Source organism: Lemur catta, chromosome 1 (genome assembly GCF_020740605.2).
Source record: "Lemur catta isolate mLemCat1 chromosome 1, mLemCat1.pri, whole genome shotgun sequence".
NCBI lineage: Eukaryota > Metazoa > Chordata > Mammalia > Primates > Lemuridae > Lemur > Lemur catta.
In genome coordinates, this window is record NC_059128.1 from 166,841,763 (window position 1) to 166,866,127 (window position 24,365).

Sequence of the window (24,365 nt, forward strand, 5' to 3'; positions counted from 1 at the left end):
CATGCTATCCTGATGCAGACTGTATAGGAAATACAAGGTAAGAACCTCATCTTTTCCCTTTGCCAGCTTTCAAAATAATGGGTTGGTTCCCTAGCATCTTGCAAAGGTGACCAACTACCTTAGTTTGTTTGGCATCATTATGAAGTCATGAGTTAAGCAATATTTGATGTGTTTAGATACACTGCAGTTATTGATACTTAAAATTTTCCTGTTTTGGGCCAGTGGAGATACTTTTGACTCAATCCTCCTCAGTAGTCTTTACTTACCAGTACATTTTCTCCCCCAGATCTGGAAGTAACCATTTCATCAAGCTTTAGTTTTTTTTAGCGGGAAATGGTATTTTGATATTTTAAGATTATAATCTGGACATGGGTTGCTTGTTATTATTGGGTTGACAGCTACTTCTAAGCTTATAAATGGTTTTGATTTCCTCTTTGAACCAAGAGTTATTAAAACCAGTTTTTAAATTTCCAATTGATAGGGTCTTTTCATTTTCTGTTTTTGCTATTCATTTCTAGTTTTTTTGCACTGTGATGACAGAATATGGTCTACACTTTCCACATTAAAGAAATTACTGAGATTTTCTTTGTGGCCAATTTTTCTCACAGGCAATGTTTATGAGGGTCCACAGGCACTTGAAAAGGTATGTTCACTGTTTCAGGGTAGATATCTAATTAATAATGTGTTTAAGTCTATACCCTTCCTTGTTTTCTGTGAATCTGACCTGTCATGGAGTAAAAGATAGGAAGTCTCCTCCAAGTAATATGCTTCTGTTGATTCTTCCTTATATCTCCTGTTGGTTTTGCTCTATAAATGATAATGATGCTCTATTTGGTACATATATATTTTATTTTCAGTGTGAACAGCACTCTTTATTTACAGTACTCTTCTTTTTCTTGTTTAATACTTTTTAACAAGATTTATTTTCTTTAGAGATGGTGTCTTACTCTATCACCAAGGCTGGAGTGCAGTGGTGCAATCATAGCTCGCTGCAGCCTCAAACTCCTGGGCTCAAGCAATCTCCCCGCCTCAGCCTCCTGAGTAGCTGGGACTACAGGCATGTGCCACTATGCCCAGCTAATTAAAAAAATTTTTTTTTTTTGTAGAGATGAGGCCTCACTACATTGCCCAGGCTGTGTTTAATGCCTTTTTATTTGAATTCAAACTTGTCTGACAGTAAAATTGTAATACTTTTTCTTCTGTTTGCATTTACTTAACAAATTTTGCCCATCCTTTTTGTTTCTTCCAAATACTCTGAATCACTTTGTTTTAGATGTGTCTCTTGTTCAAAAGCATAGTCATGTTTTGCTTTATGATCTAACCTAAAAGTATTTTACCTTTAATATAAAACTTTAGTTCATTTACGTTTATTGATATAATAGGGTTCTGCTTCTTTTTTAAACAGCCACCATCTAATATTCAATTAAAGGTTGGGTCAATATGGATTTTGGAAGTAACTTTTAAATCCATTTTCTTGCTATCATAGTATTCATTGCTCTCACTTAACATTTGTATTTCTGGCCCCAAACCAGAGAAATTATGCTGAGAAAGAATAAATCATCCATATGGCACATGGAAGAATATAATTTTTAGACAAGCACTTATTCAGTAATGGCCCAGGTATCAGCATTAAATATTCCCTTTCCTGGTGGCTAATCCAATAAAGCATTAATGCCCACAGTTTGCCAGGCATCTATCTGGTAGCACCTTCCCCTCTGCCACCTTGAGCCTTCATAAAGATACCCTACACACCACTCATAAATATAATAAAGACATGGCAAGCAAATTGTAATCTGAGTGCTCTCCAGTAATTCAAAACAAATATATAAAAAGGTATACCACGATAGCAGATGCACTGAAAATACTACATACCTTGCTCCAAGGCTCTTTGCTAAGAATATCAAAGACTCTTTTTCTGCTCCAACACACTGGCTGAAGGAAATAACACAATCTTCTAAAGGAGTCATTCCTGTCATCACTGGGACTGGTGTAAAGAGAGGATTCGACTTTGGATCCATTAAAGTCTGATAGTCTATACAAGTAACCTTTTAAAAATAAAAGAAACAATAAAGCCAACCTGAAATAAGCAACCAGGGGTTAACAATGCTTCAGTTATAGGAGCAGTAATTTTAGTTTTGATGAAAAGAAATTTTACTTTAATACAAACTTACCTATGCTAATTCTCAATACATTTCAAATTACAATATTTAAAGAAACATATATACACCATTACATTAGGGCATTAAAAATCAGTAATATTTATCACTGGAGTTACTGAATATTGCTTTAAATTTCATTTCTTCCAATGTATTAGTTTATATTTTTTTTTTTCTCCATTATTGGAAAGTTAAAAAAAAAATCAATAGTAGGACTGGGCACAGTAACTCATGCCTATAATCCTAGCACTCTGGGAGGCTGAAGTGGGAGAATCGCTTGAGGTCAGGAGTTTGAGATCAGCCTGAGCAAGAGCGAGACCCTGTCTCTACTAAAAATGGAAAAAATTAGCCGGGCATGGTGGCACATGCCTGTAGTCCCAGGTACTGGGGAGGCTGAATCAGGAGGATCACCTGAGCCCAGGAGTCTGAGGTTGCTGTGAGCTAGGCTGACGCCACGGCACTCTAGCCTGGGCAACAGAGTGAGACTCTGTCTCAAAATAAATAAATGAATAAAAATAAAAATAAAGTAAAATAAAAATCAATAGTGAAGTTACCAGTGATGAGCTAACAAGGTGGGATATACAAAACCACATGTCATGCTTTGGTTGTGAGAAAACAGGAAAGACAAATAGTATGAGATGACCTGGAGTAAACCCTTAAGAAGGAATGTTGAGGCTGTGGCCCCCGGGAAATATTAATAGTAACCTCTACCCCACCAGGAACAAGCCAAAGTAGCTCCTACATTTTTGTATTTTAGAATTTCCCTTGCTAAAAGCAAAACTGAGACAGTGCTCAAATCCAAACACTATTTCACCTAAGTTGAACTGCCTAAGGAATAAACAGTAACCCCCCTGCACTGAGATATCCTTCAATACTATATCTCAACTGCGACAGTGTTTTCATACCAGCCATGTATTTGTGACGACTTCTCCCACGGTTGCTTCTACTTGACACCCCAGCAGGGGAACCAGAGCATAATCAGCAACAGTTCTGCTCGGAAAGGATATAATTTTTCCAGCATTTTCTTTTATGACGCTTGCAATAGCAGATTCATGCTCATTACTAAAACCCAAAACAAGGAAACTCTTTTGGCTAAATAAGCCCTCTTCAGTAATTGTAGATGCATCAGGGAGACAATGACTGACAGAAGACTGTTTTTCTTCTTGCAAAATGTAAGTAGAATCATTAAAGGTCTCAACATGAGTAGAATCATTAAAGGGCCCAACTTCAGACTTCTTAGCTTCAACTGAAAGAGAAAAAGAAATGTTTTCTAACAGACAGTTTATCTTATAAAGTTTATTTCCTGCCAAGGATATTAATGTAACATGGATTCCAGGAATTTTGACCATACTTCCTCCATTAGGGAGGACAACAGCAATCACATTAGTTCTAAGTATTTCTAGCATACTACAAACCTGAATTAGTTGAAAATTATGAAGCTTCAGCAGGACTTCTTAGTCCAAAACTGGTTTAGATAATTCACAATAGAATTGAGAAAAATATCATTAAGGAAGAAACAGAATTAACAGGCCCAAGTGGTATAAATGTCAAGCCCTTAACATGGAAATAACTATAAATGTGCTAAGAGAATCATAATTACTTCTATCTTTAAAATTCCTAAAATGTATCATATTAAAATTGGAGTTACTAAGCGTCTATGCAGATTTCTTAAGACAACAACTGATCAAGAACCCAAGCAAATGGTCTCAACGATTTTATTTTAGGATAAAGTTGGCTGACAGATGTGCAATAAAAGAAAAACACATAGCTACGTAAAAATGTCATTGACTAAAACATTCAGTCACTAATATGCAACAAATACTTATATTAAGGCTAAAAGTTCAAGAAATAAAAATGGTGTGTTTTTGAAAACTCTAGTGGTGCTGTGTCAGAAGGTAACAACACTTTGTGCCAAGCGCTGGCGAACTATAGTTTAGGGGCCAAATTGGGCCCACAGCCTGTTTTTGTACAGTTTGAGAATTAAGAATGATTTCTACATTTTTAAATGGTTGCCAAAACAAAACAAAATAGTATATGTGACAGAGACAGGATATGACCAGCAAAATCCTAAAATATTTACTGTCAACCCTTTTATAGAAAAAGTTTGCCTTACTTTATGGAATCCCAACAAGGCTGGCAGCTATTTAAGGATTCATTCAGTCACTCATATATAGGCACCATGCCTAAGTGCTTTACATGTATGTAATGCGCACATCAGGCTAACTATGAGGTGGATAGTATCAGTATATCCTTTTTCTTCAAAAGGAATATCAGGCTTAAAGAGGTTATGTAACTTGCCTAAAGTCATATTATTAAGTGGAAGAAATGAGATATGAACCGAAGTCTGACTCCAGAGTTCAAAACACTGTTATAATGCCACCTTCTTCTATCCTCATGTCCAAGACATTAGCATTTTCATTTTTAAATAAATTACTCCAATACATATTAGAAACTTAGGACTCCTACTCAATTTAAGTATTTAAATTGCTCTTATTGACATTCTGAGGAAGCATAGTTTTGTCTAGAGCATTTACTTATCAGGAAGACAAGACAGTTGGGTTCTACTTTTACAACCTCTTTAACCCTCAGTTTTAGACTATAAGGGATAAGGGATAATAGTATATTTACAATTTATAGAAATACTCATGAGAATGAGTAAGTTTACATGGAAATAAAGGTGACATGATACTATAAAACATTCTGGAAAATTTGTTTTTCAGAAGTTTGTTAAAATGTAAACAGTTTGTTTTAAAGGTTAAAAACACTTTTTTGCAATTACAATTATTTTGCAATCACATCTAGGAGAAAAAAATAACTTTGTTTGATGTCTGCATATTGCTGGTGAGATGAGAAGAAACCCAGTAGAATTTTAGATTACTACTATAAAAACAAACTAGAAATACTAAGTTCTCTTTTTTTGAGATAAGGTCTCCCTCTCTCACCCAGGCTACAGTGCAGTAGAACAATCATAGCTTACTTGCAGCCTTGAACTCCTCCCACCTCAGCCTCCTGAGGAGCTGGGACTACAGGTGTATGCCACCATGCCTAAAAATTTTTTTTTAATTTTTTTGTAGAGATAGGGTCTTGTTATATTGTTCAGGCTGGTCTCGAACTCCTGGCCTCAAGTAATCTTCCTGTCTTGGTTTCCCAGAGTGCTAGGATTATAGCCATGAGCACCACACCCAGCCAATACTTAGTTTTTAGAAACTATAAGTAAAACTCTGAAGTTATTAAAGACTCATAATAAATTAACATGTTCTATAGCAGTTCTTTCCATTTATTTTAGTAGTAGAATACCTTTTTCAAACAGATCTCACCCAGAAGTCCAACAGACACTACTTGGTAAACCTATTATTGAAAAAGCTCTTTTAAATCAAAAGCAATTTTGCTTTAAGAATTAATCGTGGCCAGGCTCGGTGACTCATGCTTGTAATCGCAGTATTTTGAGAGGCTGAAGCAGGAGGATCACTTGTGGCCAGGAGTTTGAGGCTGCAATGAGCTATGATTGCATCACTGCAGTCCACCCTGGGTGACAGAGTGAGACCCTGTCTCTTAAGGGAAAAAAAAAAGAATTAACTGTAAAATATACTTTATTATATCCTTTCTAAGGTGCCTGGGGATCCACTGCGATTTACTGTCACTTAATGCTGATAAGGTCAGTTAACCACTAGCTGCCTTACAAATGTAGATTTCAGACTAATCACCTGCCCTCTACCAAGCACCCTTGCTGAAGGACAGTGTATCTATAAAATTGCTTTCAGTCAATTTGTGACTTCTTTATACCAGAGCATCCTAGCAAATTGGGATGATGTCCTGATGGGATGTAATACTAAGGCATAAAAAAAATGGTTTGATAAAAGTCAATTTTGCAATACAAAACAAACAGAAATAGTGTGCATAAAAAAGGAATGTTAGGAATTCTCTTTCTAGAAATATGGTAGGCTATATATTTGAAAGGGTTTTGTGAGAGTTCACTAAAAAGCACCCCAAATTATAGAATAAAATATTAAAGGTGTCCTTATAAACGCACAGCAAAATTCAAAAGAAAACAAAGGAAATCCTCAAGGGCTAAAAATGAAGTAGTAGCATGAATCCAGACCATTATGTGGTTAGTAGGGCTGATGGCTAGCCCAACTATTTGTAACCTATACTCTTGGAATTTGAGGGTATCGTGCCAGGGACAGGAGCCAAGCCTTTGGTGGAGCAGAGTGTACCCTGAGGACAAAAACCCAGAACACATGAAGGGAAATACCTTTAATAAATAGACCAAAACCAATCAACAAAAAACAACAAATCCACCCTGCAAAGGGAGATGACAAGTACACTTGGCTTGGGTTCAAGGAGAAAAACATCTCTCCTAAGAATTTGTCACCATAGGCTGGTTCTTAAAGTAAGTCAGGGTACAAATTCACACTAGCCTGATGGTCTAAGAAACCTCCAGCCAATAAACTAACTTAGAGGTGTACTGAATTGGTAAACTCCTAGGCACCTGGCAGACCTATACATGAACCTTTTCTGGAGGAACAAACCCTTACCCCAGGTTTCTTAGAATTCCTAGAGTCCTAATAAGTACAAGCTTACAATAAAAAACACAAAACACATGGGAAAACTAGGCACCATAAACAATAATTGACAAAATTAACACCCCCACCAACTCAGATGTTGCAATAGGTTTAATGTGTTTCAAGAAATAAAGAACAAAAACCATGAATATAATATAAACTATTAAAAGAACTAAAACTTCTAGGAATAGAAAAATTAATTATTAAAACTGAAAATTCAATGGATGGGTTAAACAGATTAGGAAATAGCGAAGGAGAAAATTAGTGATCTGGGAAAAATCTGAAGGAATTACATATAATAAATTACAGACAAAAAATGGAAAATAAGAAGGATAGATTAAGTAACCCACAAACAGCAAATGGGAGTTAAAGGAATATAGAGAATGGGGGAGAAGCAACATTCAAAGAGATAATAAATGAAAAATTTCTAGAACTAACAAATAAAAAAGCAAAGATAACACTAATTCTCAGTTTTAGAAAGTATAATGAATCCTAAGCAGGACAAATAAAAGGTAAAACTCTAGGACACAAATAAAAGGAAGATCTTAAAAAATAGAGGGAAAAGATAGATTACCTATAAAGGAATGACAATAAGATTGACATGTGACTTCTTAGCCACAGAGATAGATGACAATGAAATAATATCTCCAAAGTGCTTAAACAAGGTAACTGTCTAGAATTGTATACTAGGCAGAACAGTGTTTTAAGGACAAGGGCAAAATAAAGACATTATTAGGTCAACAGAAAAGGAATTTCCAAAGGATATTATTTCAAGAAAAAAAGAAAATGATTCCAGAAGGAGGTCTCAGATGCAAAAACAATGAGGAGCAAAGAAATAGTTAAACATGTTAGTAAATAAAAAAATATTAACCATATAAAACAATAATAATAATTCCTAACTGTGAAATTAAAAAAGGCAATGAAAACACTAGACAACAAAATCACTGAAGCTGATTATGCTGAAGAATGGGAGGAGGTAGGTAGTTGTGATCATTAAACATAAGTGTTTTAAGGTTCTTTTATTATTCAAGAGGAAGATAAAAATTCTGATTAACTTTACATTTTAAGTTATGGTACATATTAAAGTTCCAAGGATAATCACTGAAAATATAAATAATATATATAACTTTAAATCAATAGAGGGAAAAACATACAAAGTTGGAAGTGAGATTCAGGATGGGAGGGAGCAGCCTCAATCCATTCAAAAGGCAAAAATGCTGAAAAACAAGGAAACAGAAAAATGGGACAAACAGCATAAAATGAGATAGTAGAAAATAATCCAAATATATCAGAAATAACCATGAGTGTAAATTGAACAAATTTGCAGTTAAAAGAAAAAGTCAGTCAGACTGCATAAATAAAACAAAACCTAACTACATGCTAAAACATAAGACAAAAGGGTTGAAAGGGCTGGTCTGAAGGTAATGAGTTATCTCACTTGATTGTTCAGTCAGTTACAGACTGAATTCCTTGTTCTACTCTTTCCCCTCCTCACTACTACACTTGACTAGAAAAAGAAAAAAGGAAAAAAAAAAAAAGAAAAAAGGGTTGAAAGTATAATATAAAGGATAAAAAAAGATATACTGCATGTAAGTGTATTTAAGAACATAAATACAGACCCAAATGAAGCAGGAACAGCTATATTAATATCAGACAAAGTAGATGTTAAGTAAAAAAATTCATTAGGGAAATGAGGATCAACATGTAAATAAAAACTCAAAATATATATATAAAAACAAATTTGACAGAACTAAATGAAGAAACTGACAAAGCTACCATTACAGCAGTGGAGTTTAACACAGCAGACAAAATTTGATACCATGTACATATATAAAACCTTCCAAACAATCAGAGAAAACATGTTTCTGAGGCACAGAACATTTACGAAAGCCACCTTCTAAACATGTCATAGGTCAAAGAAGATATGATAAAATTAGAAAATATTTAGAATTGAACAATTACAAAAATGCTGTATTTAAGATCTGGTGAAATGCAACTAGTTAAATTAGTAGTTTTAGGGAAATTTATAGCAATATATACATACGTAAAAAGAAAGACTACAAAATAATAAATGAATCATCCAACTTAAGAAGTTAGAGGAGAAATAAGGAAGAAAAAAATGAAATAAAAACAAAAAAATCAAAAGTTCCTTTGTTAAAAAGACTAATAAAAATTGGTCTTTAAATTTCCTAGAAAACATAGCTAAGCAAAGGTGACAAAAGAAGAAACAGAACAATTAAGGAGTCACATATTCATTAAGTAAATCAGTATTACAAAATCTCCCCACAAAGAAACACTATCACCAATTAATTGGACAGGTAATTTTCACTAGACATTGAAGCATCAGAGAACTCCAAGCTTAGACAAACTCTCCCCGAAATTAAAAAAGAGGAAAAAACTCACCAATCCATTTTATAAAAAAACCCAACAAAGACAACATGAAAAGGAAAATTATAGGCCAACCTCACACAGAATAGGTAAAATTTTAAATAAATTATTAGTAAACTAAATACATTAAGGTACAAAAGATTAATATATCTAGCAGAATTTAAAGTTGATTTCACAATATGAAATCGATTAATAAAATTTTAACACATTAAATGAGAAAAACCATGTGATCATTCCAACAAGCACAGGAAAAGTACTTAATAAAATTCAAAGGCCTAAACATAAGAGCTAAAATTATAGAACTCTTTCAATATTCAAAATATCAATTTATTCTTCTATACCAGCAGTTAAAAAATGTAATTTTAAAAGATATGAGTTAAAATGTCAAAAAGAACAAATAAACATAATATAGATAGACAATAAAAAACTAGGAGTAAATCTAATATGGCATTCTAACATCTTATGAATACAGCTATTATACTTTATTGAAAGATATCAGAAAAGATAAAATTATATGGTAATATTCTATATTCATGGATAGGAAGTTTTTTTATTGTAAAGATGTCAATTTTCCTCCAAATTATAAATTTAATACAATTTCAACCAAATTCCCAGACTGATTTTGTGGAAACAGGCAAACTAATTAAAAAAAAAAAATTCTATGAAAGCAAACAGCCAAGAATAGTTAAGACACTTTGGTAAAGAAAATTGGAGGGTCTTTTCATCCCAGACAACAATCACATATTACAAAGTAATTATAAGACAGTTTCTCAGTATAGTATCTCCATGGAACAGAACAGAAAGTCTAGACACAGATCTCCACATAATAGATACTTAATATATGAAAGTGGTAGTAGTTCAAATTAGTGGAGAAATGATGTACTATTCAATAAAAAGTGTTGAAAACAACTGATTATCTGTATGGATAAAAATAAAATTAGAACACTTCATGTCAAATATACCAAAATCAATATGGACTGAAGATACAAATGTGAAAAAGCAAAAGTTTAAAACTTCTAAAATAATATCTAGAGTAACTTTTTGACCTTAGAGCAGGGAAACTTCTCATATAAATTAGAAAAGTACAAACCACAAATGAATAGACTGAAAAATTCAAATACTTAAAAGACACCTTAAAATACTATGGGCAAAAAATGCTCAAAAAGATGCTCCATTTTATTTATTAACAGCAATCTTGATATGAAATTAAAACCACAATGAGATCCTACTTTACACACATCAGAATGGCAATATTTCAAGTCTTACAATGCCGTATGTTGGAAGAATGTGAAACAATAGGAACCCTTATTCACTGTTTTTTGAGTGTAAATTGGTAAACTAGGCCAAACGCTTCAGAAAGCAATCTGCATTATGTAAGAAAGTTGAAGATGTACGTATCCCATGAATCAACAATACCATTCTTGGGTTTATACACTTCTTGCTCATGCATATAAGGAGACATCCATAAGAATAATCTCAGCAGTACTGTTTGTAAAGGCAAAACAGGGACCTAAGAAAAATGTCCATTCATGAGAAAAAGGATAAACTGTGGCATATTCACATAGCCATGTGCTATATTCATAACTAGTTACTTGGATTAAAAGAGTATCTTTCATGTTGGGAGCAGAGGGTATTTATGTAACATAAAATATATACAAAATGAAATAATGTATATATTGTTTACAGATATATACATATGATATAAACTATAAAGAAAATGGAGAGGGATTCAAAGGAGGCTTTTGGCACAGTGGTAATGTTCTATTTTTTATAGCTAGATAGTAGTGCATTGTTACACATCATAGTATTCTTTATATCTTTTTGGATATATTAAATATTTCATAATATATTTTTTAAAATAAGAAACAGTATTTATAACTCTTCACTGGCAATTTACTTTACTATACTGGTCACACTACATACTGAGGTGATAGTCCCCAGTGCAGTGCTGTATGCATTAAAGACCACAATAATCCAGTAAGAGGTATCTGTCAAAGGTTTAAATAAAAAGCTCATGCCATTACAGACTCAGACACAAACCAAGCAATGCCTGTGTAAGTAACAGATCAAAATGGAGCTGGTGAGCTGAAGAGAGGAGAGGGGGTCAAAGGGTTCAGGGCCCTATGGGCCTTGCCTGCTCAGAAAAAGGTTAAGAGCAAAATTTTAAGGAAAGAAAAAGGTTATTTTAACTTAAAATCTAGAAAACTTGGCAGAAATCATACATATATATTAGGCTACTAAAATATTTCTTACTAATTGCAAATACTGACCAATTATTTCTTACCTACTGTGGAGTTATTATTGACATATTGAGAGAGCAGTTCTTCATCAGCTTGTTCATGCTTTTCATTAGAGAAGCTGTTGTTCTTCTTTTTTAAAACCGCTGCTTTACTTTCAGGTTGATCTGAAACTGGAATTTCCACTGGCTGGTAATTGGCATGGATATATGGTTCTTCAGGAAGCATATAACCTTTAGTGAAACACTCCAGTAACCACTTTGCTCCCACTACATGAGGCCTACAAAAACAACACATATGTATTAGTTAAGCCATAAAGACCATCATCCCACTTGCCATGTGGTTCCCATACTTGCATGGATATGGAATTTTAAGAAAAATCAGTAGTAGAAATCGCTTTGAACTAAAAACTGACAAAACCTGTGGGCTGATTTACTCCAAAACTGCTTCAGTTCATCATCATAATCTCCCACAATAACATGAGTTACGTCTTCATTAAGCTGATTAAAACGAACTCCACCTCCACTGTTAATAAGCCTTCTCAGTTTGTCAAGCTTTCTGCCACTAAAACCACAAAGATATATCTGCAAAGGGAGAAAATAATTACTTTAGATTAATGTATTTAAGATACTTTATTTCTCTCAATAGAAACAAATTTATTAAAAACATATATCTAAGTCCATTGTGTGTAAATAGGACAACTTGTGTACATTTTAAGACATACGAAAAAATGTATTCTGAAACTTCTGAATTTTCAACAATTCTGAAACTTCTATTTTTATAAATCACTTCTTTACAATCCCATACATAGCATTATCTTCCACAATGGATATCTGATAAGTACTTTGAGGCTATAAATGAAATAGAAGCCAGAATCCAACATCTTCTGAATATTAGTGCATAGCAATTTCTAAAATGGAGGTAACTCTGGGTCTCTCTATTGATGGGGAAAAAATAATAATAAAATAAAAATAAAATGCAGGTAACTTCTTAAATTTTGATGGCTTTACTACTTGTATATCTTAAAGTAATTATAGAAATAAACTATAGTTAACTGTCTGAATTTTAAAAACCTGGGTTTAAATCATGGTTTTTCAGCTGCCAATGATTAACCACATGACTATAGGCAAGTTGCTTCAGCTCTTTAAGCCATTTTTCTTACCTATAAATTGAGGTATCTTTTTCAAAAATATAAGTCAAAGAACTAAGCATGATGCTTTGAGGATAACGTGTGCAATAATTTATTTCAATTTATTTTTAACTATCAGAATGTATATATTTAAATCAATTTAGTCAATATCTTTTGACTTTTAGTCAAAAATCTTTTCCACCTCTATTTTAGATAAGTTGTCTTTAAAAAAATTTAAGAATGACAAATCTATTCCAAACTGCATTTATAGCCCAAGCTAAATCACCTCCATTACTAGAATATATTTTAACAAAAAAGAGGAATCATATACGTCCTGTAAGTAAAAAATAATTAAGTCATATGTAGAATTGGTATAGTCTAGGATAAAGATTATGCAAAACACTTTCTGTTCTACCAATAAGTTGGTTAAGTTTTAGAAGTATAGAATGTCATCTACAGTCATACCACCCCAAATGCACTCAATCTCATCTGATCTCCAAAGCTAAGCAGGGTCGGGCCTGCTTAGTACTTGGATGGGAGACGTACAGAATGTTAAGGTAATTTGCCCAATTTCCCTTGTTAACAATAAAATACAATTAAATTTTTGCTAAGCTCTGAGAATTACTGCATAGCTTAGGCATTCTACAAATAGGAGTATATGACGTATTCACATCTATGAGATCTGAAAAAGTACAGCATATGATGTTTCCATCAAAAAACATACACGATAGTTATTAATATACTAAAAAATTAAGTAACCCGAGAGATACCAAACAAAGCCATGGCATTAGTGGTTAGGAATACAGACTTTGCAGTGAATGCCTAGCCACTCAATGTCTGTGTGATGCTGAAAAAGAATTTTAATCCTCTAAGTCTTAGCCTCAAGATAATATCCATTTTAGAATTATTTGTGGGAATTTAATGAGATTATATATAACATATAAAAATAATTAGCACAGGCTGGGCGTGGTGGCTCACGCCTGTAATCCTAGCACTTTGGGAGGCCAAGGCAGGCGGATTATTTGAGCTCAGGAGTTCGAGACCAGCTCTGAGCAAGACCGAGACTCCGTCTCTACTAAAAAAATAGAAAGAAATTAGCTGGACAACTAAAAATAGATATAGAAAAAAATTAGCCAGACATGGTGGCACATGCCTGTAGTTACAGCTACTCGGGAGGCTGAGGCAGAAGGATTGCTTAAGCCCAGAAATTTGAGGTTGCTGTGAGCTAGGCCGATGCCATGGCACTCTAGCCTGGGCAATACAGTAAGACTCTGTCTCAAAAAAAAAAAAAAAAGTGTCAAATACATTATAAACACTTAACAAATGACACTTATAAATAAAAATCCAGTAAGTGGTTCAGAAACTAAGACTCTCAAAATATAGTAGATGGAATTAATGTTGTTGGGAAGGTTCAGAGAAGATGAAGTTTGAAGGATAAAAGATGAAGGTACATCCCAGGCAAAGGGATGTTCACAGCCAAAGGACAGACATGGTCTAGTGAGCGCATCTGTTTAGCTAAAGTGGAGGGTTTACATAGATAAGGAAGGGCCCAATTCTGAAGGGTCTTCAAAGTCAGGTTGGGGAGTGCTAACGTATATTATCACTTACTGCATTTATTACATAATAAAGACATACCCGACAACCATCTAATAAATCTTCAGGTGCTTGAAATGAACTGACATCCAGATTTTCTAGATTTTCAAGTGTAGACTCCAATTTGCTACTAATGGAAGTACATACTGATTCATTTATGCAACTCGCATTTATGTTGGAAATATGGCTGACATCTGAAAGAGTACGACCTACATTAAAAAAAAATGTATAAATGTATGGAGATAAAATAATTATGATTACATATTTTCTACTAATTTATTTGTAACTTTTCTTACAAATAAAATGTTACGAACAACTTCCAAAGTAAGATTCTGAAGTGATTATTGCAATCTTGACGGCAAAATATGAAAAATGAAAATGAAATTAAGGCTCATATGTTATTTAAATGAAAATACATTTCATACATTTTCTTAATAGTGGCTTGTTGCCCATAAGAATCTGAAGTTGCTGGCTTTAAGGTCAAAGATACTCACATTTGAAAAAAAAATTTTAACAACATTACATCAACATGGCATCTATAAAATAAAAACTAATTTTTATACTAATACAGATAATCTACAGCAACTGCAGTGAAATACTAAATAAAAAAGTATTAATAATATTTGTATATCAGTAAAGTTTAAAAAATTAATTCTTTTATCTTAAGTCTCTATCCATTAATGTTCTTAATTTCTTTAGTCATCTCTTTCATTATATCAAAGCAATCATTCATTCTAAAACGAATATCAGCAGCAGTTCTGGACTTTTTATCATTTGGCTATCTTACACAATTATGCCTGGAAGCATAGTAAAAAAAAAAAAGGAAAAAGTAAAAAAAGAAACTCCCTATCTCAGTGATCCTTTTAACACATCAATTCTTACACCGGTGGAGAGGCCAAGATGGCAGACTAGAAGCAGCCCACACACGCAGCTTGTCAAGGAGAGGATCAAAGTTGCAAGTAGATGCCCATCTATGGATAGACCCTCTTGGAGAGAGCACAGTGAATCATCAGAGAGGAGAGAGGAGACGCTCAGAGTAAAGGAGACAGGATGGGGAGATCCACTCACCAAGATTGGAAGTTACCTGGGGGAGACCCCTTCGTGTGGTAAAGGGATAAAGGAGAGAACCCCAGGGCCCGAAGCTCTCCACGTGGACACTATGACTCGAGCTGTAGGGGGGTCCCCCCGCCACCCCAGGCCTCCCTGCTGATCAGGGAACTACTTGGAGGCTATATAGTAGAGATCCGTTGGAGAGCAGGCTCAGCAGGGACTTGCTGGCCTCTGTTCCTGGGTTGCCACCCTGACGCCACGCTGAGCTCTCAGGCCCAGGGCTCTCAGTCTACACCGGGATTGGCTTCACTGCAACTGCCCCCACATAGCCCCTGGCTGGGCAGGGAGAGCAGGTGATCTCGCAAGCCTGTAAATGGGAGCCAAGGCCCCTCCTCCATCAGGGAGTTTGAATGGAGTGGGCGCCACCCCACTGGAGACGTCCCACAGTAGCAGCCCTAGTCGGACCTGGGTGATGAGAGAGCCCCAGCCATCCAGCAGCCCAGCCCACGTGGCCCCACCCACTGACCCCATGCACTACCGCACTGAGGCCCATGCCCTTGTGAACTCGCATGCCACGTGGAGGCCCACGACCCTGAAGACAGACCTGCAGGCCAGTGGCGGACCATGTCTCCCAGCTCCACGTACCAGCTAGTGGGCCACACCCAGCAGCACTGCCAATGCCATGCCTGCAGTCTAGCTCTCCACCATGGACCCCAGCCATTAACCACTCCCCCTGCCACATACCACCATTACGTCTAGACCTGGTGGACTGAACGCCCACAGCTCTGACACTTGTGGCTATTGCCCAAATAGCCTTGCCAAGCAGCCACCACGGCCGCTATGGGGGGTGGTGGTCCAGGCAGAGCAATCTTCCACAACACCTGCCTCCATGGATAGGGACTCATCCAGCCCCCTGCCCCCGCTTCCAACACCAGCCTAGGAACCAACCACTCCACAGGGAGATCATCCAGCACCGGTGTTGACTGTGACAACCACAGGGGAACAAGACAATGTATACCAGCTACGTTATAAGATCGCAGTGCATCCACCCCTCTCCTACTGGATCAGTCTTCCAAGAAAAGAGACAAAAGCGCCACCTAAGTAGGAGAGTTCCCGGCAAACAACAGGAGCGCTGCAAACCTATCTGCCCTAAACTGAGAAGAATCCAGCAGAAGAACTCTGGCAATATGAAAAAACAAGCTAATTCAACACAACCAAAGGATCATGATAGACAGACCTACAGCAACAGATCCCAAGCAAAAGAAAATTGTCAAAATGTCAACAATGGAATTCAAAATATAGATGGCAAAGAGGATGAATGAAATTGAGAAAGTTGAAAGCCAATACAAAGAAGCTAAAAAAATATTTCAGGATATGAATGAAAAAAATGAAAAAGTCGCTTAAGAGAAAGACAACAGGCCAGGCACAGTGGCTCATACCTGTAATCCCAGCAGTCTGGGAGGCCGAGGTGGGAGGACTGCTTGAGCTCAGCAGTTCGAGACCAGCCTGAGCAAGAGTGAGACCCCGTCTCTAATAAAAATAGAAAGAAATTAGCAAAACAACTAAAAATAGAAAAATTTAGCCAGGCATGGTGGCGCATGCCTGTAGTCCCAGCTACTCGGGAGGCTGAGGCAGTAGGATTGCTTGAGCCCAGGAGTTTGAGGTGGCTGTGAGTTAGGCTGATGCCACGGCACTCTGGCCCAGGCAAGAGAGTGAGACTCTGTCTCAAAAAAAAAAGAAAAGAGATAGACAACATAAGAACTACATAAGGCTACAACAGAACTTGAAGAAATGAAAGAGTCAGTTAGGGAACTTCAAAATACAGCAGAAAGCTTCAACAATAGACTAGACCAAGCAGAAGAAAGAATTTTCACAGCTTGAAGACAAGGCTTTTGAGCTAACCCAGTCAGTCAAAGATACAGATAAAAGAATGAACAATTACTCAGAAAAATATAGGACTATGTAAAGCAAACCAATATATTAATACGAATATAGGTAGGTATCCCTGAGGAAAAAGAAGAAAAAGCAAAAAACATAGAAAATCTGTTCAAGAGAATTATTGAGGAAAACTTTCCCAGTATCACCAGCGATACAGACATCCAAATACAAGATACTCATTGAACAACAGGAAGATTCATAGCAAATAGGACATCTCCAAGACACACAGTCATCAAAGTAGCCAAAGTCAAAATGAAGGAGAAAATCCTACAAGCTGCAAGACAAAAGCAATAACTAACCTACAAAGGAAAGACCATCAGGCTAACAACAGACTTCTCAGCAGAGACCTTACAAGCCAGAAGGGACTGGGGCCCCATTTTTAGTCTTCTTAAACAGAACAACTGCCAGGCAAGAATTCTGTATCCTGCAAAACCAAGTTTCATAAATAATGGAGAAATAACGGCTTTTCCAGACAAGGAAACACTAAGGGTATTTGTCACTACTACATCTGCCCTCCAGGAAATGCTCAGTTGTACACACTATACATGACACAGTGCAATAGATAACCGCCAGTGTAAAAACACCTGAAAATTAAAAGCTCACTGCTCTTGTAAGTACCCACATATCAATACTAACACAACATGAATGGGCATAATGCTCCAATTAAATAACAGCTGAAGGGATGAAAAATCACTGTAGAAGTATATGTTGTCTCCAAGAAAACCATCTAACTTGCAAGGACACACACACACACACACACACACACACACAGAATCAAGGTAAAAGGATGGAAAAAAATATTCCAAGCAAATGGGAACCAAGAGAAAGTTGGTGTAGCCATTCTCTTATCAGATAAAACTGACTTTAAATCAATAATGATAACAAGAGACAAAGACAGTCATTATATGATAAAGGGGGCAATTCAACAAGAAGATGTAACAATCCTAACACAGGACCTAACAAAGGAGCTCCCAGATTCATAAAGCAAATTCCACTAAAGCAAGGCAAAGAAATAATCCGTAGCACCATAATTGCTGGGGACTTCAACACCCCACTGACAAAACTGATCATTGAAGCAGAAAATAAACAAAGAAATACTGTTCTTAAATGGAACTCTGGAACAACTGGACCTAACAGACACTTATAGAGTGTTCTATAAACACTCTACCCAAAAATTATAGAATATACATTCTTCTCATCAGCATGGGGGACATTTGCCAAGACTGATCCTATCCTAGGCCACAAAGCAATCTCAGCAAATTCAGAAAAACTGAAATCGTACCATGTATCTTCTCAGATCACAGTGGAATAAAACTAGAAATCAATTCCAAGACAAACTCTCAAATCCACACAAAGTCAGAGAAATTAAACAACCTGCTACTGAATGATCCTTGGGTCAATGATAAAATTAAGATGGAAATTAATGAAGAAAGATTAAATTAAAGATGAAATTAAGAAGTATCAAAAGATTCTTCAAATTGAATGACAAGGGGGACACAAGTTTTCAAAAAATCTATGGGCTACAGGAAAAGGTAGCACAAAGGAGAAAATTCATAGCCTAAAATGCTTACATCAAAAAGACAGAAAGATCACAATGTAGCAACCTGATGTCATATCTCAAGGAACTAAAAAAAGAAAAAGCCAAACCCAAAGCCAGAAGAAGAAAAGAAATAACAAAGCTCAGAGCAGAACTAAATGAAACGGAAATCAAAGAAATACAAAGGATCAATGAAACAAAAAGATGGTTCTTTGAAAAGATAAACAAAATCAGTAGATCTCTAGCTACATTAACCAGAAATAGAAAAGAAAGGATTCAAATAACCTCAATCAGAAATGAAAAAGGACACATTACAACTGATACCACAAAAATACAAATTTCATCCATGAATACTATAAAAAGCTCTATGCACAGAAACTAGAAAATAGATAAATTCACACAAACTAGAGGAAATGGATAAATTCCTAGAAACACACAACCTCCCAAGCCTAAATCAGGATGAAACAGAAATCCTGGACAGACCAATAAGTAGGAGCGAGGTTGAGGCAGTAATAAAAAATCTCCCAACAAATAAAAGCCCCAGACCAGATGGATTCACAGCCAAATATACCAGACCTGCAAAAAAACTGGCACCTATCATACAGAAATTATTCCATAATACTCAGATGCAGAGGATCCTCTCTAGCTCATTCTATGAAGCCAGTATCACCTTGATACCAAAGCCAGGAAAAGACACAACAAAAAAAGAAAACTATAGACCAATATCCCTTATGAACACTGACAAAAAATCCTCAAAAAGATACCAGTAAACTGAATTCAGCTGCATATCAAAAAGATAATTCACTATGATCAAGCAGGTTTCATCCCAGGGATGCAAGGATGGTTTGATATATGCAAATCAATAAATGTGATTCACCACATAAACAAAAGCAAAGACCATATGATCATTTCACTAGATGGAGAAAATGCATTCATTAAAACCCAGCATCCTTTCATGATGAAAACCTTCAACCAACTAGGAGTGGAATAAACATATCTCAAAATTATAGAAGCCATATAGATAAACCCACAGCCAACATCATACTGAATGGGGAAAAGTTGAAATCATTTCCCCTAAAAACTGAAATGAGACAAAGGTGCCCACTGTCACCACTTTTATTCAACATGATAAAGTCTAGCCAAAGCAATCAGGCAAGATCAGAAATAAAGGGCATCCAAATAGGGAAAGAGGAGGCTGCACTATCCCTGTTTGCCAAAAATATGATCCTGTATCTAGAAAACCCTAAAGACTCCACCAAAAGACTCCTAGAGTTGATAAGCAAATTCAGCAAAGTCTCAGGTTACAAAATCAATGTACACACATCAGTAGCATTTCTACATACACTAATAACAGTCAAGCTGAGAGTCAAATCAAGGACTCAATAACATTTGCAATAGCTACAAATAAAATGAAATACTTCGGAATATATTTAACCAGGGAAGTGAAAGATCTCTACAAGGATAACTACAAAACACTGATGAAAGAAATCATAGATAACATAAATTGAGACATATCCCATGCTCATGAATTGGAAGAATCAACATCCTTAAAATGTCCATTCTGCCCAGTGATTTACAGATTCAATGCAATTCCCATCAAGATACCAATAATGTCTTACTTCACAGATCTAGAAAAAAATAATCCTAAGCTTCATTTGAAACCAAAAAAGAATCCGAATGGCCAAAGCAATCTTAAGCAAAAAGAACAAGTCTGGAGGCATCACATTACCTGACTACAAATTATACTACGGGCTATAGTAACCAAAACAGCATGGTACTGGTATTAATATAAAAGCACAGACATAGACCAATGAAACAGAATAGAGAATCCAGAAATAAAACCATATAGCTACAACCAGCTGATCTGTGACATAGCAGACAACAACATATATTTGGGAAAGGAATCCCTATCCAATAAATGGTGCTGGGAAAATTGGATGGCCACATGCAGAAGAATGAAACAGGACCCATATCTCTCGTCATACACAAAAATTAACTCAAGATGGATAAAAGACTTAAATGTAAGGCATAAAACCATAAAAATTCTAGAAGAAAATGTAAGAAAAACTCTTCTAGACATAGGCCTAGGCAAAGAATTTATGACTAAGACCCCAAAGGCAAATACAGCAGCAACAAAAGAAATAAATGGAACTTAATTAAATTAAAATGCTTCTGCACAGCAAAGGAAATAATTAGCAAACAGGCAATCTACAAAATGGGAGAAAATATTTGTAAACTATACATCCAACAAAGAACTAATTTCCAGAATCTACAAAGAACTCAAACAACACATCAAGAAAAAACAAACAATCCCATCAAAAAGCAGGCAAAAGACATGAACAGAATTTTTTCAAAAGAAGACAAATGGCTAACAGACATGAAAAAATGTTCAACATCACTAATCATCAGGGAAATGAAAATTAAAACCACAATGAGATACCATCTTACCCCTGTCAGAATGACCATTATTAAAAAGTCAAAAACCAACACATGCCAGGTTGGATGCAGAAAAAAAGGTACACTTATACACTGTTGGTGGGACTACAAATTAGTATAACCTGTATGGAAAACAGTATGGAGATTCCTCAAAGAGCTAAAAGTAGACCTACCATTTGATCCAGCAATCCCACTACTGGGGATCTACCCAAAGGAAAAGAAATCATTTTATCAAAAAGACACCTGCACTCGAATGTTTACTGAAGCACAATTCAACAATTGCAAACATAGGAAATCAACCTAAGTGCCCATCAATAGATGAGTGGATAGAACAAATGTATTCTAAATACATACACACACACCATGGAGTACTACTCATCCATAAAAAGGAATGAAATAATGTCATTTGCAGCAACTTGGATGAGACCGGAGATCATTATTCGAAGTGAAGTATCTCAAGAAGGGAAAAACAAAGTGGGAGCTGATGGATGGGTGCACATGGGCTCAAAAAGACATAAAGAACACTGGAAACTAAGAAGAGGGAGGGTGGAAAGGGGGCAGGGGATAAAAACTTACCTATCAACACTGTCCTGATGGCAGGCACAATGAAAGCCCTGACATTAGCATTATAGAGTACATCCAAGTAACAAAAACTTTTTACCCCCTTAATATTTTGGGAAAAAAAAATTCTTACATAGAAAAATAATTGTTTATTTTAATCTTAATGAGACTTACTATCAATCGTGTTGATCTGGCCAGTAGGAGTTGAAGTATCAGGCATAGTCTTGGCTGCTGGTCTTGGTTCGGTCTTGTATATGGATTCATCCTGACAAAAACCTTTGTCAACACTGTCAAAAAACCATTGTGTGGTCACACAGTGTACATTCCATCTCTTGGCACATTCATATTTCTGACCTATTGTGTTCATTAAGAAAGAAACAGAGAGAGCAAGAAAGATAGAGAAATGTAAACCATTAAAATCTCTTTGCAGAAATATTCAAATTTTAATAGGTTATTTAAAAAACCTACCTATAAGAAAACTAAAGTTACCAGAAACAAAAGTAAAAGTTACTTTTAAACAGTATATTACATAGTATATTAAAAAGTAATATCCTAGATTACCTAATTATATTTTCTATTTGTTGTGTAAATACACATGCTGTGTGAGGTGGTTTATCTTTTGTACAAATTGCACGAAGATAGGAGCAACTGTGGGGTAAATGAAATAATACTGGACTTGGTTTGCATATAGGCTCCATCACTTAATTTCTTTAAACCAGTTTCTTAATTTGTAAAATGGTGATAACTCACAGAATGATCATATGGTTTTAACAAGAATGTATAAGACAACTGTGCAAATTGTAAGTGTATCCAATATATTAATAATAAATCCCAACTTTAAATAGATTATTCCAATGTCAACAGGATTCTAATTCAAGTCCAAGATAGACAAATAGATAAATTACATTAAAAACATATATCTTCTTATAACTTTAAAAACCTTTAACATAATACATTTTGAAACAGTATCACAGAGAAATTGAGATCAATATGTAATATGAAAGGTTTTGTTTGACATTCTTGAGAGTCAACATTAAACTGTCTTCAGCTTCTGAAAAGCAATAGCAATACAACTCTACTCACAATCATTCTCTCATAATTGGCTATACCCAAAGTTCTGACTTAAAGACAATTACCATTAACCTTATTTTTTTTCTCAAATTTTATTCATCTAGGGAGCTTAGTAAAACACAGTACAGACTTAAAGAGAGATATTAATAATAAAAACATTAACAAAACTAATCAATTTGTATATACTTTAGGAGTACTGATAAAAAAATTCTCTTGAATAAAGTTTATAGAACACTGAAATTAACAGTAATTTCAAAGTGTTCTCATTGGTAATGTCTTTTTCCTTTTGTACCGCCACATGTTCTGCAAGGTGTATCTTCAAGTTAAAACTTGCAGTTCATTCAATTAAAAAATAACACAAGCCTTTTAAGTTAGTCATTAGAGATGTCATTTAGCTATATCTATTGGTTTTCTTGTTATTCACCTCAAGCTTCTTTCTTTTTTTTTTTTGTTTTTGAGACAGGGTCTTGATCTGTCGCCCAGGCTGTAGGGCTAGAGTGCAGCAAGGTCAGCATAGCTCACAGCAACCTCAAACTCTGGGGCTCAGGCGATTCTTCTGCCTCCACCTCCCAGGTAGCTGGGACTACACGTGAGCACCACCATACCTGTATAATTTTTCTGTTTTTTGTAGAGACGTGATCTTGCTCTTGCTCAGGCTGGTCTCAAACTCCAGGCCTCAAGCAATCCTCTCACCTTGGCCTCCCAAAGCCAAACTTCTTTTAAGTATTTGGTAACTGTGTGAGGAATTTTTTTAAATCAAAAGATCTAACAGTAAGCTTAGATAAAATATCACTAGAAGTTTTTGTTTTTTTTATATTTATTCAATGACTTGGATAAACACTAGGATGTTCAAATAATTTTTCTATAGAATATTATCTAGACTATCTTTTTCAAGGTCTTAGAGAAAACAATATCATATGAGATTAAAGGCATGTTAGAAGCAAAAGATGTTCTATAAAGATTTTAAAATGTTAACGGCCGGGCGCGGTGGCTCACGCCTGTAATTCTAGCACTCTGGGAGGCTGAGGCAGGTGGATTGCTCGAGGTCAGGAGTTCGAGACCAGCCTTAGCAAAAGTGAGACCCCGTCTCTACTAAACAAAAATAGAAATTATCTGGCCAACTAAAATATATATAGAAAAAATTAGCCGGGCATGGTGGCGCATGCCTGTAGTCCCAGCTACTCGGGAGGCTGAGGAGGCTGAGGCAGTAGGATCGCTTAAGCCCAGGAGTTTGAGATTGCTGTGAGCTAGGCTGATGCCACGGCACTCACTCTAGCCAGGGCAACAAAGCAACACTCTGTCTCAAAAAAAAAAAAAAAAAAAAAAAAAAAAGTTAAAATCCTGCCATATGAAACAACATGGATATAACTGGAAAACATCATGTTAAGTGAAATAAGCCAAGCACAGAAAGACAAATCTCGTATGTTCTCACTCATACCTGGGAGCTAAATATTAAAAACAATTGATCTCATGGAGATTGTAGAATGATGGTTACCAGAGGATGGGAAGGGTAGTGGGGAGGTAAGGATAAAGTGGGGATGCTTAACGGGTACAAAAATATAGTTACATAGTTAGAATGACAATATTTGATAGCACAACAAAGTGACTAGAATCAACAATAAGTTAGGGTATACTTTAAAATAACTAAAACAGTGAAACTGGAATGTTCCTAACACAAAGAAATGTTAAATATCTGAAATGATGGAT

The 24,365-nt window shown here is 35.5% G+C and overlaps 1 protein-coding gene across 3 annotated transcripts in view; it reads right to left on the bottom strand.

The window, feature by feature from the left end:
* TOPBP1 (DNA topoisomerase II binding protein 1) overlaps positions 1 to 24,365 on the bottom strand; it is a 72,775-nt gene that overhangs the window by 41,065 nt on the left and 7,345 nt on the right. For all 3 annotated transcript variants that reach the window (XM_045538946.1, XM_045538951.1, XM_045538950.1), the window contains 6 exons: positions 21,762 to 21,941; positions 14,108 to 14,274; positions 11,764 to 11,927; positions 11,391 to 11,623; positions 3,062 to 3,402; positions 1,873 to 2,045 (listed from right to left, as the gene is read on the bottom strand). In XM_045538946.1, coding sequence (XP_045394902.1) covers positions 1,873 to 2,045; positions 3,062 to 3,402; positions 11,391 to 11,623; positions 11,764 to 11,927; positions 14,108 to 14,274; positions 21,762 to 21,941 — 1,258 coding nt within the window. The remainder of the gene's footprint in view (positions 1 to 1,872; positions 2,046 to 3,061; positions 3,403 to 11,390; positions 11,624 to 11,763; positions 11,928 to 14,107; positions 14,275 to 21,761; positions 21,942 to 24,365) is intronic.